Genomic DNA, 17,745 nt, shown 5'->3' on the forward strand with positions numbered 1-17,745 from the left:
GACTATATCCAACAACCCTTTCCTAAAAAGGAAGTCTGAAAGCATTAGATTTGTATCTTTTTAAGACACTTCTCAATATTTTTGCTGTTATCTAATGATTCACTTCAGCTTCACTTTATTAATTTTGGCTTCACTTCCTCACTAAAATACACTGTATAAAGCACTGAGCACGTTTGCTGGTTGTTTTGGTTTTTCAGATGAAACAGTGAGTTGACTGGGGCACATCACATATTCTTTTGTTTGTTCATGCCATGCAAACATAATCGAAGTTTCTAAAGGGTATGTGTGTGTATATATACACACAGACATGCATATAAGAAACAACAGACTTTACTGACAACCTTTCAACAGCAAGAAAACAAACCCTAGTTTGCTAGCGCTGAAAAAGGAAATATTTTATACTGTCATTTACCAGTTCCTCTACCAAAGATTTTGGTTTGTATTAGCTTTTACCAACATACTCTGTCTACGCTGCAGACTGAATTCCTATCTGCAATGTTAACGGTCATCTATTTGTAAAGCAGCAGAAGGCAAAAGTGGTTATAACCATTGCAATCACTTCTTCAGTAACTTCATCGAAAACCAAACAGCACATGCTGGGTGGTGAGACAGTAAACTGCCAAACTCCTTCCTTTTTACCGACAAGTGAAAAAGTAGATCCAGTGCCTTATATTCAAATCAACATTAATGTGTATGCAATTTACTGTGCAACTGTGAAATAGGTACATCCACTGAACAAAACCAGACCGTAATATTTAAGGTAAAAAATTACTTCTGAGGAAGAAAGTTATGTGGCTGCTCTTTCCTCTCCAGAAATGATGGCTTTGAGCTGCTAACACGAGTTTATGCCCATGGTCTCCCACACAGACATAAACAACAGACCACAGTAACAGGAAAAACTACTACTTGATGATGTCCTGATGTTAATCAATTAACAGACCAACACGAAGAATGCAATCCTGACTTTCCCCATGCATTCGGAAGCAGTCTTGTTGAAACAAAAATTTGTTTATTCCTCCTGGCTAGTTCCTGCAATCAGCTATAAAAATGTGATTTCTGGAGTAACAGATAATATAGTAGGAAAAACTATCACCCACAGTCTAATCATCTGTCCATTCTGCATTTAATAACCCTCAGATATGACTCCCATACCTTCTGTAGTAACAAAGACATTTTCCCAACAATAATTTTAAAAGTCTAAGAAAGATTTAAAGATTTTCAAAAGAAGTTACCCTTGGGAATACTTCTAGCCAATTTAGAAACTTGAATATTCATGTGCCAATTACATAACTCTGGGATGAAGTTGCAGACACTGAGCTTGCAATCCTTAAGAAGAAACAGAAGTGTCTTTAAGAACTAATTGCTAACAAACTTTACTTTGGTAACACTAGGTGAAGGGGGGAGTAAAAATAGTGCTATGAAACAGAAGTGATCACTGAAAAAAACAAAACATCAGTAGCTTCCTGAAAATAGAATAACGCAGTTAGAATTCAGTACTCTCCAAACCTACTAATAAGACATTGGGTTAACAGCCTATTAATGAAATACTAGAAAAAGAGAACAGGTCAGCAGATTATTATGCTGGACTTCCTGAAAGACATTTAACTTCTTCACAGAACACTACTGACGAAAAAGGAAAATAATGCTTAACGAGAAAAGTTAGCTAAGCAAAATACAAAATGGCAATAATGCTTCAACACTGTGAATGACAACCAGCATGTAAGTCATCTGCAAAACAGGTAACCTATGATCAGTGCAAATTACATAGAACCACAAGTAAAAGTCCCAGAAGAAAGTTACAGTGAAACTTTACAAACACCATGAAGGAAGCACATCCATACATTACTGATGTTCAGTATGCAGTTGTGGTGGAGGGGGAAAAAAAGAAAAAGCCAACATTCAGATGGTTTAGTCTGCTTCAGCTGCAGAAGAGACCCTCTTTAGTCCAGTTTTGCCCCAAGCAAAGAAGTGTGGGCTGGCTCAACTGGCTCCTCTCACATGCTGCCTATTACTCATATGGGTGAACATTTTTCAGTCGTGTAGCTCTATGTGGCAAAATACTTCTGGAGTTCCAGGGGGAGGGTAGGGAGAATATCCTAAAAATGAGGTCAAATCTGATTCCCACAACCTCTCTCTACCTGCAGTCTGATAGTACGATATGAAATGCTTTTTGCTTTAAACAAGTAAGGAAACAATCAGCCTGGCAGAGAAAAAGAGAACATTTTACTGATAAAAAAATAAATCTGTAAATGCATAGTCTATTGATATAGTGAGAGGTGGGGCTGAATTCCTCGCCAACTTTGAAAGAAACTCCACAATGCAGCAGGAGCCTGAAGTCAAAGAGGAAGACTGCAACAGGCCACAATCCTGAAGTGCAAAAAACTCCAACTATAACATGGCAACTCTGAAAATTGCCACAGCAGCTGACTCGAGAGGGAAGTTACAGCCAAAGAATTTTTTGGGCCTCCTAGCAACATTCTTCACTGTCATCAGACACCACAGTTGATGTTGCGAAAAGTTGGTGACTGCCTGAACAAGTAGGGGCACGAAGAAAGGGTGTGAAAATCCTTTTCCTGATTAGTCATGATCTGCCTGATATACAATCATCAGGATGGGAAGAAACAGTGTAATGAGTACTCATAGAAAATAGTTCACTTGACAACAGTAATAATACTATACATTGACTGCCTTTTAACAGGTAGCTCTTTTAATAATTCTGTTAGTATTTTACCGTATCAGCATGAAATGCCACATATATATATACAAAAGACAGTTATGCATTCATAAATTGTGTGCTATTTCTACAGAGAATTTTTATTATACTCAATAGAATTATCAGGACTTGAGAAGGAATTATTATCTTTATCGAAAAAATTAATACAGCATACTCTTCAAACTTTGTTTTCTCACCTATTTTATGAGCTAACTTTTGAATGAGACAGTTCAAGAACTTTAAATTTAACTGGTGATCTATTTTTAAGAGTAAGTTCATTTAAGATCAGAATATTAATTAGACCAGTTTCTGCCACTCATTTTTATAATAAAGTAATTACAACAACCACACTTGTTACCATGAAGTTTTTCTAATTCTCTCCATTCCATTCAGAATACTTGGAATTGTGCTGATACAATGTTGGTATAGATAATTTATGACACTTAATACATTAATATTATTGGCATAATTTAATTAAGACTTAAATCCCCTACATTTTTGCTGCGTGTATTGACTTGGCGGTTTCTGCAGCTTTTATATTACAACTCTGACATATTTAGTTATAACAATATAGATGTAGTGAAAAAAGTGAAATTATCTGAAAATATTCTTCTTGCACTACTTCTGAGAAAAATGTTTCCTAAAACACAATCAAAACAATTTAGCCTCCTGTTTTCTTACCACACTTGAATCTTTATTTAAGATTTGTCTATGTCAAAAAAAAAAATTAAGTCCTAGCTACACGTTTGAGTAAATGTAATGTTAATTGATTACAATAAGGTCAAAACTCACTGACATCTATGTTGTGTTTAAAAGTCATCCTGGACTAGGCCCTTCTGCTGCTTTATAAAAGCAGGAAAGTGTTATTCTTAACCGATTGTGCCTGCCAAGAACTCGGCACACACATCAGTGGCTGGATATAAGATAATCTTCATTTCCACAGGGACTGAATGAGTCTAAATTGAATGAGTTTAAATTATATTTTTAAACCCAAAAATTTAGCAGTGAAGATTTTCTTCTTCTTTTTTTTGTAATTAAGTTGCATGAAAGATTTTCCTATGTAGTATAAAGAATGGCCTTGCTATATGAGCTGCTAACTTCATTTTTAGAGGCTTAGTATTTGAAATTAATGGAAGCCTTTGTTTATTTGTCATTTATCTGCTTTTAAATACTTACAGTGAAAAATACGGAAATCAATGTATGGATGAGAACCTCTTCTCTCTGTTTCAAATCCTGCCCGACTTCTTACTCGCACATCTCCTAGAAACAGGGTCAAGAGTGAAATAAAAGTGTGGAAGAGTGGCAGAGATAAAATGCAAATGAACATAGCCTGGAGGGGTAAAGATTCATGTACTTAATGGAGGAGAGTTATTCAAACAATAGGCCTACTTCAATGCTTTTGTGTTTTAAAAGGTGAAATTCAAAACAAAGTTTGAAGACTTGTTAAACATGCAATTGCATGCTTTCTTGTCAAAAATCTCTCCTGCCTAAGCATATGTTGCCAGAAGCATGTGATAAGCATTCAGATGAAAGTAGGAACAGCTTGCTACACCAGTATGGTAAAAATGCACCTTAATATGACAGGAAACAAGAACATTAAAAGTTGATTTGTTCCTCAGTAACACACATAAAACGATAACATTTGGTATAATACAAAAAAGATTCAACTTCTACAATGGTAGCTTTCAGCAAATAAGCCAGTTACACTATGGGTTTATATTACAGAATAGAATATTTTCCCACTAGCATTTACTTACTTGTGCTCAGCTGTTTGAATATTACACAAGAGCCTATTAAAATACCAAAACTCAGTATTAAAATTTTATCAAACTATTTTGCACTGCAATTAGCTTACACCTGAATCTTTTAGCATGCTAGTTGATTTCTACTTATGCATATTACCAACTGAAAGCTGATCAGTATTCTTTCATTAGGCATTAATGCATACGAATACAAGTAGTTCACCTGGATTAAAAGCTTTCACTTAAAATCCTTTAACAGTTACAAATTTGGGCAAACCTTTTGAGGATCAAATGCAATAATGTTTCCCTCCTCAAATCCTAACAAAAAAAAAAAAGTAATTTAAAATGTGATAATGTTCTGGTTTGGAATTATGAAAATCCTTCAAAGGTAGTGTTCTCCTCTCGTCAAACACAGCTTTTTTCATATGACTCAAAACTAAGTACTTAACTCCAGGAACAAAGACTGATTTTGTAACAATAAAATATAGTGATTTAATTTACAGAAAATGGTAACAGCTTGAGAGTGTAAAAAACAATGCTCCAACGTGGTGATTTGCAACACCGAAGCAGGCAACTAGTCAGAAAACAGCTAAAGATACTAACTAAACATTCAGTATTATTATTTTAATACTTAACAGGTATCTGTCTAGAGATACATATCTATTAACACTGCTATATCTATAGTGACACACTTCACTTGAATGTTATCTTGTGAGACACGCTGGAAAGACCACAAAAAGATAAGTTGGCCCAGGGCTCCCCAGATGAGTCTGAGTTTATGTATCAGTAAAAACATACCAAATATGTGGTTTTCAGTTACTACCCTTTGTTTATTTGAAACTGAAAACCTTAACAGAGCTGCTAGGGAAAGTAACCCAATTGCTACCTGTAAATATTATTTCTCAGACACTTGACAGTGTATTACTTATAAAAGTTTCAAGCATTCATCTGAGCAGAGTGCAAGAGGCTTGTCTTGTTCCAGGCAATACAGAGGCAGCAAATTGTAGAACTCTTCTGCTAGGCACAAGCAACTGATGAATATTATTTACAAAGTAAATTAAGAAAAAGGAAAAAGTGAGAATACTTTGGAAAAGAACAGGCAAATGCATTAGTAGCTGTGTATGAAAATATCAGTATACATGGAGGAAAATGCAACTTTCATTACCTTTCACCAATATTTACCTGGGAAATCACTCATAGCTGCAGCTGTGTGAATGAATTCACCAGCTGACTTAAAAGAAAGAGTTTGAGCTAATTTTTTAGAGAAAAGGTGATGTTTAGTTTTCAGGAGAGTTTTAACATTCCAGATTTACTAACCATAAAGTGAACTAGCAAATAGTTTCAGTTAGTGTAAACTAGATTTTGGTGAACAATTTACTTGTCCAAAGTGTCAAGAATAGGAAGTTTGCAGAAGAATACCTTAAGAGTAACAAGGAATTCTTCAAATAGCAAAACAGGTTCATCTGAGAACTGATATCTTGAAAAATTCTGCTTTGCTCATTTACTACTAGTCTAACAGTGCAGACAGAATATCAGTATCCATGTTCCCTTGAAATGCCTGCAGTGTTGCAGACCTTGAGTAGGAAAACAAGAAAAACTGTCTACAAGTAAAATGCAGAAGTACAATTAACTACACTGCTTCAAACAGGAATAAGTAGAATATCTATTTACAGGAATAGTTGGCCAGAAGAAATTATATACTAAAAACAAAGGTAAAATGTGGTATTTAAAAAAATAAATAATATGGATTTATTCTGGAAAAAGATATCGCTTTCACAGGACTGGAATTTATCACAATAAACAAAGTAAAAATTCCTATTAGGCCAAATCAAAGGCATAAAAGCTGTCTCCATTATCACTGTACAGAACTACTGCATTTTTCAAGATTTCAGATAATAAATGTGCTTGGAAAAAATTGGTACGAGTAGAATTTGAAGATACTATCTGAAGTTTCTATGTATATCAAAACATAAAAAGTAATAGCAGCAAACTGGCTATACAAAAGCACATCATGAAATTATGTGCTATCAGCACAGTGAAACTAATCTCTACTACATATGTACAGTAAGTCCCGAAACATCCAGAAATTCTGGAACATCATTATGCATTCACTGTTCATTTAATCTAACCTGCAAAGATCAACAGACACCCAAATGCACCTACTTCACTGTGCTTGGACACAACATACTTGCATCGATTTGTTTAGGAAATCCTGTACAGGGTTTTTGTAACCCTATGACTCTGAAATGACAGAGACATGTTTACCACCATGGGTAACTTTAAAAAAAGGCTGAAGATATTTCAGATGTAAGATTACTTTTATCAGATAAAAGGATACTTGTTACATCATTCCTTCAAACAGCAACAGAATTCCAATCATTATTATAGTAGCTGAAAGATAATTAAAATTCAACAAGAGAATTCTAAAACAAAAGAACTTATGAATAGTTTTCATTCACCTAGGCTTAAAAAAAAAAAAAAAAAAAAATTCAAAGTCATAACAAAATCTTCTGAAATCATCAGGTCACACCATGTGCTTAACAGGTAAACTTCGGGGGGGGGGGTTCCTTAGGGGAACACATTCAAGTCCAGCATCTTAATGACAGTGGACTGGAATTCCAGGAACAATTCTCTTCCTCTGTAAGAGTTTCTGTGAACTCTAAGAGTCAAAAAAAGATTTAAAAACCATGAAGCCTTCATTTCAACAATCTTATTTTGTGCACAACATGACAAAATAGCTGCTGGCAGAGTACTTCACTAATCTATTTCTTTTTTCCAGAATAGTTCTAGGTGACCAGGATTGCTTGCATTTTTAAGACAATGGCCATACAGGCAGAAACTCAATTGAAGACTGAATAAATACTGGAAGAACAAATGCAAGAGGGAGGTCTGCAGCTACAACTGAAAACTGAAAAGGAATCAGGGTTGTAACAAAACTTACCTTGAGATAGATTGTTTGGTTCCTACCCCTCTCTCAAGATTCCTGCTCACACCGCAAGGACAGCTCCGATACTTACGAGGCAGCTGAAATGCCACAGCTGACATCCCTGTGCCTTAGGGTTACACAGCACATACTTTGTGCTACCCTAATACTCCAGTGTGGCACAGTAACAATGCAGCAGCTGCTTGTGGAGCCGAGGCCTTCTAGAGCAGGGGCAGAGATCTCAGAGATCACAGAAGACAGCTGGGAGCAGAAATTACTTCAAGGTAAACCACCCAAGTCAAGGCCATGAAGTTGTGAAGAGCAGGATTTCCAGACAGAATTACTAGCTTCAGAAATTAAAGTTCCTATTAAATTTGTTGGAGAAATAGATGACAGGTCAGCCGAGTATGCTGGAACTGAAGCAAAAGGAATATAACATAACTGCTATCAGAGAAGAGCGTGCACCTCCATTGCACAGTAGCTTGCCTCCACTGTTTCCCATTTGAAGTGATGAAGACCTCTAAAGGAGGGTAAAATGCTCCAGTTTAATTTCAGAGGTGCATGTTCCCCAATACATGTAGTCAAGTGCCCCACTCTTTCTAACCCACGAACAACAGCAAAATTTTCAGGCAATACATAACAGCAAGAAAAAGAAACCAGAAAAATAAGGAAGAGAAAAATCAAGATTACACAGAAGCACTTACAAGAAATTCTGAGAATTCCTCATAGTTGCTGAGAGAAGTAGCTGAGCGAGGTGATGCAGATATATTAGCCCTCCCAAGGTCTTATAAGAAAAATTCTACAATGCTGCATCTGTATCTATACTTTAAAATAGCAAAATAAGCCACTCAGGAATGGCTTAGTGTATATTTTGGGAATGGGGTATGACAGATGAGTCATTAGTCATCGCTGTTTGTTTATGTCGACACTGATGAAGACAGCTAAGAGTTAGTTGTTTATTTGTGTGCGCCTAAATTTTGATCTTTTAAATTGAACCTTGAAACACCACCATATCACAAGAATTTCTCTTTACTTTCTCTTTACTTGGTGCAAATGAATTTTCATTGTATTCTCACTAGAATAGCCTGAAAATGCTGAAGGAAGCAACTCTACAGCCAGCACAACTAAACAGAGGCAGAAGGAGGTGTCCTAGATATCCTTAGCTTTGTATTTTTGGTCTGCTAAAATAAACACCTTATGGAGGTACATCTTATTACTAAATAGAGTCTGTTTCGAATAATAGCCAAAACCTTTCAGGACCATGCCTAACTTCCCATTAAGTTACAGCTGAGGATTTCTTGGAGCTCACGCTGGTAAAATATACAAAGATAAATAAAAACCAAAACCAAATCCTTCCCAGTACTGTATGGGGAATGCAGTACTTCACATTTCTTAAAAAAAAACCCAAACTTTAACAATATATTCATTCTTGAATCTACTCCAATATGAATGTATCTACGTTCCGATGCATCCAACTGTTCAGCTTTCAGGCTGGTCTTTTTTTACAGTCCATTTACAAATACAACAGAAATAAACCTGCAAATAGCTGCTAACTTGTACAATATAGTGTAGGTAACATTTGGGAAAACAAATTGATCACCAACAAGTGAAAAAGTAATACAACTTTAGCATACTGATTCAAACATCCAATAAGCAATTTTTTGTTTGCTTGTTGGTACCCTCCTCCCCCAGGCCAAAGTTAGAAGAGGTCAAACCTTTAAATGTCTCTGAATAGCTAGCATCACTGAACAGCAATGGATGCCAGCAAGAGCTATACTATTCATACAAGCATCAATCACATAGTCTAAGAATTCATTCCAATGAGAGAACAAGTGAAAATTTAATTTACTTAACATCACATTCTGAATATGTTCTAGTTCTGCCTATAAGAATAGTCAGAGAAAGATTTCAAAATAAATTATTTTTCCCTCAGTTCAGGTGTATATACCAAGTACCACAGGAAGTCATGCTTTGCTTTCTTCTAGATTTACTTGAGCATTACCACAAACCCCTCTGCAGAAATAATAGGCCTAACTACTTCATGGTACAGTTAAACATCTAAAATAGCAAAGAAATCAATTCTTCTCCCAAGAAATTAAGAATTAATTTCCTACAAGCTGGGTTTCTATCATTAGCAGACTAATTTTATAAAGATAAAACCACAGACATGTACTTACAATACCTTTTATTCAAGCATATCAGCTCATTTTAAAAATAAAAACGTATTTCCCCTGCTGTGGAACTAACAGTACTCAATTTGTAGGATTTTGAAGTAGAAACACAGCATAAAATAAATTCAGTTTAAAAGCAAGTATCACAAAATCAAGGAAACAAAACTACCTCAGGCCTGAATTTACTTTCTTGATTTTATGACTAGAGCAGAAAAATAATGTTTTGAAAAAATCCAGTATTCATCCTGAAAAAAGGATGATTAAAAATAAAAAAGTTACTTTAATTTTTGAAATTAAAATTAAATAAACCAGCAGTCTGTTCAACAAACATCTAGAAGCCAGCATTTTCTGTCCTCCTCCTCAAAACCAATCTCCAAAGTAATTACATTCCCTTACCAAAAAATCCTTCAGTAGAGTCACTGCTAGAGTATTAACAACTTTGCAAGCTTAAAAACAAATAAAATCAAAATAACTGAAAAACAAAAATGTGAACATACTAAGTCAAAATTGGATTTATATACACATCTGCATGTGTATACCTACATATATAGGTTATGACTAAATTCATATACATAAACAAATGTGTACACACATATAACTTACAACTTCAAATTCATATAGAATGCAGCTAGGAATTTCTGGGGGCTTTTACACATACAACATACAACCAAACTGAAAAGTCTCAGGGCAACTAAATCTAGCTGATTTACTTGGAGCTGTTTAAGAATTTATAATCACTAGCTGTTGATGTTCATTGAGCTGTGCAAGACATCATGCAAGCATTCATAGTCCATTTCAACATCAAATCATAGCTCAAGATGGCTTAAGCTAAGCGGCATAATTTTGTAGTGAAACAGACTTAAAGTACATACACAGTCCCCATGTCTCTGCACCACCAGCAGCTTCTAGAAGAGGTGCCGGAAGTACTGAATCTGGCAGCCAGATCTGCAAGAGCTTAGAATTTTTCTCCTCCCAACCACTGACCTCATGCTCTTGCTATTGCAGAGGGTCTCCCCCAGGTGCTTCCCCTCCTAATTCTGTTCTTTCATTTTAATTTGGCTTTACCCTTTGTCTAGTGCTACTCTTGAAACATTCTTCAGTAAGTTGACTAAGCTACTGGCCCTGCCATGCATCCTTTCCATTCTCAAATCATCTTCTTGTATTAACAAAAGAAGTATTGTTTAAAATCATATCATTATTTTAAGAACACTTTGAGCATTTCATAGCCTCAGTGTTGCACTTTTAAAAGTGTATGGTAAATCTCACACAAATGTTCTTTAAGCTATGGTTTTACCCACAAAGTTACCACGCAGAGCTGAAAAATTCCATTACAGAAATAAAGCTCAATCATGAGTCACTTGGAAAACTTAAAATTCTACCAAACATGTTCAGTTGATTGTAAGATTTATATTTTTTTTCATATAGAAGTAAAACATCCAACAACGGTTAACTCAAAAAAAATAAAAAAGGCAAAGGCAAACAACCAAAATTCCAAAGTCACCACAAAAGAACCCAAACTCTTCTAAAGAATCTAACCAGAATATTATGGAGGAGAAAGGGAACAACAAGTTTAAAAATTCAAATATAAAAAAACCACTTTTAAGCAATCATAAACAATAGAACTTTGCAATATAGGAAGTACCACACTTACCTAGCATACGAATGTACAACGCAGTCTGATCAGAGCTGTCATAGGAAATAGCTCCACGTCTCTGAAACAAAAAAAGTGTGTTTTATGCAAGTTAGAACTGAATAATTTTTAAACTGAAACGAAAATAACGTCTTCAATTAAAGACATTCCAATTTAAATGTCAAAATTAATTTTTGACATTTGAACATGCATCTTTCATTTATGTAAATACTGATTTTGTTTTAGGAGGGGACAAAGGAAGGACAGGAACTGGTAGTGAAAACAGCATAAAGGCCAGGATCAGAGTGTGGAGAAAAATATTCCTCCCCACCTCCCCCACCCCAATTTCTTTCCAGATGCTCCTCAAACATCCTTACAGGGAAAAAAAGAAAGACATAGAATAAGATTAAGCAGAGTTAAAAAAAAAAAAATGCTCCTCGGAGCCTTTTAGAAAGTAATACTTAAAATGAATACTTGCAGTTCCTGGTTTGTTTGTTTATTTTTACCTACGTGGTACTTCCGTCTTTCAAAGCTAAAAGTAGTTCTAACAGAAGTAGGAGAACTCAAATGACACCATTACTGCAGCCCTTGGAATTCAACCTATATTCTACAAGGGCAGGACTTGGCTGCCACATGCTACTTGCATTCCACCGGGTACTTTCTGCAGGCAAATCAAGGTATCACTGAAGCAGGATGCAACACATAAGGGTAGTTTAAAGAAGTATGCAGAATTTCACATTTGATGACAGAAGTCTAGAAGAGTCCTACATGACATCAAGATACACACACGTAGGCTGTATTTTTTACCTACACAAAGTAGGTATGTTCCATACATATTTAAATGATGCGATAATAGCTATAATCCAGTAAGTCTCCCACAAGTGTGGTGAACCCTCCCTCTAATAGCTAAAAGCTGGATGAATGTTCTCATAGTTACACAACACTGGCATCAGGTAGTCTTGAAAGCTTGGCACGACCTAGCACCCAGCCTCACACCTTGCCTTTATTGTACTTTCACCATCAGCTGTTTCCTGGGGCATTCATTAATGCTCTTTCTTAACCCTAGGGATAAGAGGAACACCTTCACAATCAGAACTCAATTTTGCCAGTTCACAACATTCGTTCTTTAAAGAAGTAAGATTTTGTGAGTGTGTGTGTACGCTAAAAACTCCTATGACCTATTCCTGTCCACTATGCTTCTTATTTATACTGAGAACAGAGAAGTCTTCAGTGCCACAAAGGGTTACCATACCCCTTTGAGAACTTTAGATAAAAGCCAACCTGGAGGTGGATGCACTCACCTCTTTTTTCTGCTGTGTAGCAGAAACAACACTATACTAGGTACACACAATCACCTGAAAACATCCAACTTCAAAAGATGGGAAACCAATCATGTTAGGAAACAGGACAGAAAAACAGATGTTGGCTAATGAGATTAATTCTTAAAGAAAAAGAGATAATTAAACAAATTACTTGGAAGGGGGAAAAGGCAAAATTGCTTACATGCATCTATCTACAGAACAAACTGGATGCACACAAAGAAAGACTAGAGATTAACAAACTCTCTCAGCATGATTTGTACAACTGATGTGCTAAGACTCCAATCCCAGAAGCGCACTTAATTGTTTTAATATTTTTCATGTTAAAACAAAAAAAGAAAACATTACAGTTGAAGCCAGAGAAGTTTTTCCAAAGAGAAGCTTACTATTTAATTACAAAAATGACCAAAGACCTAGCTCCAAACAGGGTCCAATTATAGTAGCTGTTGTGAAGACTACAAGGAAGAAGTCCCTGTACAGCAGTTTTGCTGTCTTAGCTTTTGCTCTCTATTTCCTTGGAAAATCATAAATCATGCAAATAATCCTTCCCTCAAATGCGTTTGTACAGCATTTCTCACAGCAATATGCCTGTCCTGATGGCAAAGGCAGCAATACAACTCATCAGGCAGAAAATGACGCTGATTTCCCACTATGATTTACAAATTTCTTCATATAACCTATGTGCTGAAATTCAGCACATCTCAGCTGGGTATATTTGCAGTAGCCTGGAACATTTCATATCACTGACTAGGCACAATCAGTGATGTAATTTAGTGCTAACTTGCAATTTGCACCTGTCTATCACAGATTTCTGGACGTGTCCAGTACAGTTCTGTAATCTAATACAGGAGAAAGCCAAGCACACATGCAGCTAGAAGAACCATGCCCAACTGGAACATTAGTCTCTGAGAAAGAAAACAGTATGTAAGAATTTACTGAAAAATAAATCCCTTTGATTCTAAAATATTACTTGCTCTCTAAAATATTATTTGCTAAATAAAGCAGTACATCCATGATGTCAAACAGAAAGCACATTTTTTAAAAGATAAACCAGTTCCTTTACAAGCAAGTTATTTCATTCTGCAAGAACTCTGAAAGATCTCATAGGAATATTTTAACAATCAAATCCTTTAAAAATCACCTTTCAAAGCATGGTGTCCTAAAGAAAAAAGAGAAAATTTATTGCGAAAACCTTACTAATAACTCTTCAAAAGTAGTAGGACAATTTCAGCTGATTTTGCTAAAAGGGTAGAGGTCATAAAGTGACTTCATTCACGGAATGTATTAAGTAAAATACGTAAGAGGAAAATACTTATGGGCAAGTTTCATCAAGGGATAGATACAGGGTGGGTGACGAGCAGTGACACCTCGTACCTTCAGACCAGGCAAATTAAGTGAAGTAGAGGCAGCTAGGAGCACTGTGATGGACAGTCAGAGACAGAGGAGGGAGCTAATGGTACACAGGTTTTCAGCAACTTGTGATAAGTAGGTAAATTAAATAATACTATGCTCATGCAGACACGTATTGCTTTGGGTCAGCTTACGCTGCAAATAGGTTACGGACTACGTACCACAGACTAAGGTGTACTGCCTATTTTCCCACTTCAAATAATACTGTCAGTGTACTTGTTATACTACCCCTACATTACTCTAGAAAAATGCAAGGGAAAAGGCAAAAAAATATCATTTAATCTACCCTGCCTGTGGTTCTTTAAGATATTCTGTCCAGATTCCACTTTTTAAATCCAGCAAAGAGAAAGGTAAGATTTAACACATCAGCTTCTAATGAGATGTGAACTGCCATGCGCAGCAAATTCGTAAGCAAACTTGAAGAAATAAAGTTTCTGTAAAGTGCCCAGTGGTTCAAACAATTTAATCACCAGGATTATGCACTTGCTGACCACCAAAAATGCCTCCTCCCTCATTGCTAATCAAAGGCTCACTCTCTATGGCCTACACCAAGGCATCCAGATTATACTTACACTAAAAATTTACCCTAATTACACAGCTGAGATGACTGTAGCATACGCTCTGTCAGCCAACAGAAACCTTGACTAAAAAGTGCAAGAAGAGAGCTTGACTTCCGACATTTCAAAATACCACGTTATTGTTAATATTTTTAGCTCATTTGGTGTAAAAATTTATTTCTAGATCTCTGCCACCTCTTTGGTGTACCTGGGGCTTTGTACCTGTTAATAACCATAAACACACTGAACTCCTTGACCTTCTGTACAAATCTCAAACAAATAAGCATCATTCCAACAGGCAGACAGAATTACTAGTGCTTGAACTGAATACACTCCTCATGTTTAGGCAGGTTCCCTTTTCAAGGGCAACCTGGTCTGGTGGGAATGTCTGCTGGACTCCAAGCGATTCAACAAATTTCCCAAATGATTAGGTGAGGTTCTTAGCTGCTCCACTCCTTCCCAGACATGAGCACAGCCATCTGAACTGGGTGCACAATGCTTCAGCAGTGAAGAGGGATGTCAGAAAAGATGACTGGGAATGATTGTTTACACTGGACTTTCACTTTAATATGAAATTTAAGGTGAGGTTTTCAGAGTGTCATTTATTCTTCCAAAGGGCAATACAGTAAGAAAAGCTTTAATTTCTCCTCTTTTTTTCCAAGTCTTTGTTCCACAAAGTGAATGGAACAAGTTTAAACTAAAGTGAAAGATCCATTAATCCTTTAATAACAACCATACAAGTTCCCCACAAACACAGATGAAGGGAGTATCTACCAGAAGATAGATTCTAACTCAGATATTTCTGAAAAAATCTTTTCACAAGAGTACAGGATGTTATTAAAGGCCATGCAATGGAAATGACATGCCAAAATAGCACACATATATCTTCAAAGGGAAGCTACTTCAGTGATGCTAGTGAGCACAGGATATGCACATAACACTTGGAAACAGAACACCTGCTGGTGTTTGTGCCAAATAAACATTTCCATTGATGTATCAATTTTATCACAAGGACTTCCCAATCCAGTTCAGAGCAGAGCACTACTATTACTGTTGGCAAGCACAGCGAGGCAGCTTTTGAACTATCAAGCAAAACAACTGCTGGTCTCCTTCTGTAATAGCAGAAACTGGTAGAGCTGTTGGCCTTCAGAATACACTACCTCACACCAGAAAGAACCATCTATGTTTTCTGATGGGAGTACAAAATCCACATTCTGTGGTTCAGTTTTCAGTTCATAAAAGCAGGGAAAGAAAAGCCAGAGGACAGCAACACAACCAGTCATGTATTTTTACCTACTTGGCTTTTCTGTCCAACTTATTTGCCCAACAATCAGAGGATTGTTTTCAGAAAGAGCAATTAAGACCAAGTTTGGAGAAGCTGTTACATCATGGCAACAGCAACTTATTGGTTACATTGCCTCAAATAAACACCCTTGGAAACTATTTCAGATTCTAAGATGGTTTACTGACTGTAAGACCCTAGAATTAGAAACTTAGACTATTAGGATTTCTCCAACTATTATTGGATTTCAAAAGTGAGACCATCATGTATACTTAGCATTATTTCAAGTAATTTAAAGCTCCATGCTAACTTAAGTTTTCCACAATGCACCACCAAGTGTTTACTCACTAAAGCACTGGAAAAAATATTCTTTTAAAGTACTGAAACTGCATTTGAACTCAGGCAAGCCACTGCAAAACACTCCTACTACTGTTTTCTAAGTATTTCACTGGAGTTCAAAGCAGTATTTTGAAAGTTTATCAAAGCAGTGATAAGAAAGCATAGTTAATTTCAGGAAGGCAAAGCTAATCAGCTATAAGACACACACACACCCCCCTTTAAATATCGGAACGTAGTAATTTTAGTATTTTCTTCCATATAAAGCTATTTCACATGACCATTTCCCAAGACAGATGGCAATCATTTATAAACTTGTCTATTGTTTGAATGAAAGTTACCAACACTAGTGATACATACATCTAACATAAGTCTAACTAGCAGCTGCAAGGTATTTTCTCTTACACACTTTAGATCTATATCAAGTGGCATAGTATGATTTACCCAAAGTTTCATCAACATAAAAACCTCAAGGTTCAACAAAAATACACAAAACAAAAACCTGGAAATTGATCAGAATAGAAAGCATAGTCAAAGAAGTGTGATTGACTTAAGTGAGGACAGAAAGACTCCGAAGTATTACCCTTAGGAACTAAATTGGAGTGGCACAAAGACTCAAGCAACAGCGCAATAGGATAATTTGATGAACACAAAAAATAATTCTTTAAATGTGATAACAGTTGCTTCTTTTAAAAACACAGCCATAAACAGCAGAGGTTTTTATGCTTGACTGTATTATGTCAACTACCTGAAATTCCTGTTTCTCCCACCTCAAAGGAATCTTTTACCAAACTGAATTACAGACATAATTCTTAAACAGGCTTTTTATATCAAGTTTCAGAAAACAGTAATTTGACTGTATACCAGTGGATGAGGTATGTATTAAGCTAGCACACTGGCTGTAAAACTTCAACATTTAGAATCCACCATCATTCACAAGTGAACATCCACATTACAGTATCCTGGTCTTTCTCTTGATGTGACAAAAGTTATGACAAGTGTCAGCAACTAAGCCTGGCCGGTTTTGTTTTTAGTAAATGTCAAACTGTGTTATTGGCAAAAACCGAAATGTACAGGTACAGACACTTGGCAAAGCTTGGTTTCACAAGTTCAAATTCATATTTGTTCAGATTCTCCTGTTAATTGCACAGGAATGTTAGAATTGTGTATTAATAAAAAAATCCATATATATACAAATGCATAAACTCTGATTTTTCTCAGTCTCTCTCATTGTCTCTAATGATTCTAACACCCCTTCACAATCCTAAATTTAAATTTATTCCTCTCTTTATAATGTATTCCAGGTTAGGCAGTGAGTTATACTGAGAAGAGCATGGTCTCATCAGCAAGCACCAATCCTACCTCTATTTACTACCACAATATACATTATGGGGATTCTTACATTCTTTATGATAAGAGAGTAAGAACTCAGAATTTTGTCTAATGTGTCTAATTAGCACACATTTTTCAAAACACAGGCATCTAAAATGGAAAGACTACAAAGTAAGTGAAGTGGCCAGTATTTCCCATAAGCAAACAAAACTGGTATTTCCACTCCTGTAACCCTGAAATCAACAATAAAAAAAGGATATCCTGTCCAGGAAGCAAAATACACTAATTTGTATTATTCTCACTATGTTTAAAATTGTTTTTACTAATTTT

The 17,745-nt window shown here is 35.9% G+C and overlaps 1 protein-coding gene across 1 annotated transcript in view; it reads right to left on the bottom strand.

Annotated features, from left to right (window-relative positions):
* The window catches only part of PDE7A (phosphodiesterase 7A), a gene marked incomplete at both ends in the record, with an annotated part of 72,853 nt that overhangs the window by 21,857 nt on the left and 33,251 nt on the right, over positions 1–17,745 (bottom strand). The window contains 2 exons of the mRNA XM_080610940.1: positions 3,890–3,973; positions 11,201–11,261. Coding sequence (XP_080467066.1) covers positions 3,890–3,973; positions 11,201–11,261 — 145 coding nt within the window. The remainder of the gene's footprint in view (positions 1–3,889; positions 3,974–11,200; positions 11,262–17,745) is intronic.

The sequence above is a fragment of the Psittacula echo genome (assembly GCF_963264785.1).
Source record: "Psittacula echo genome assembly, chromosome: 2".
Lineage (NCBI taxonomy): Eukaryota > Metazoa > Chordata > Aves > Psittaciformes > Psittacidae > Psittacula > Psittacula echo.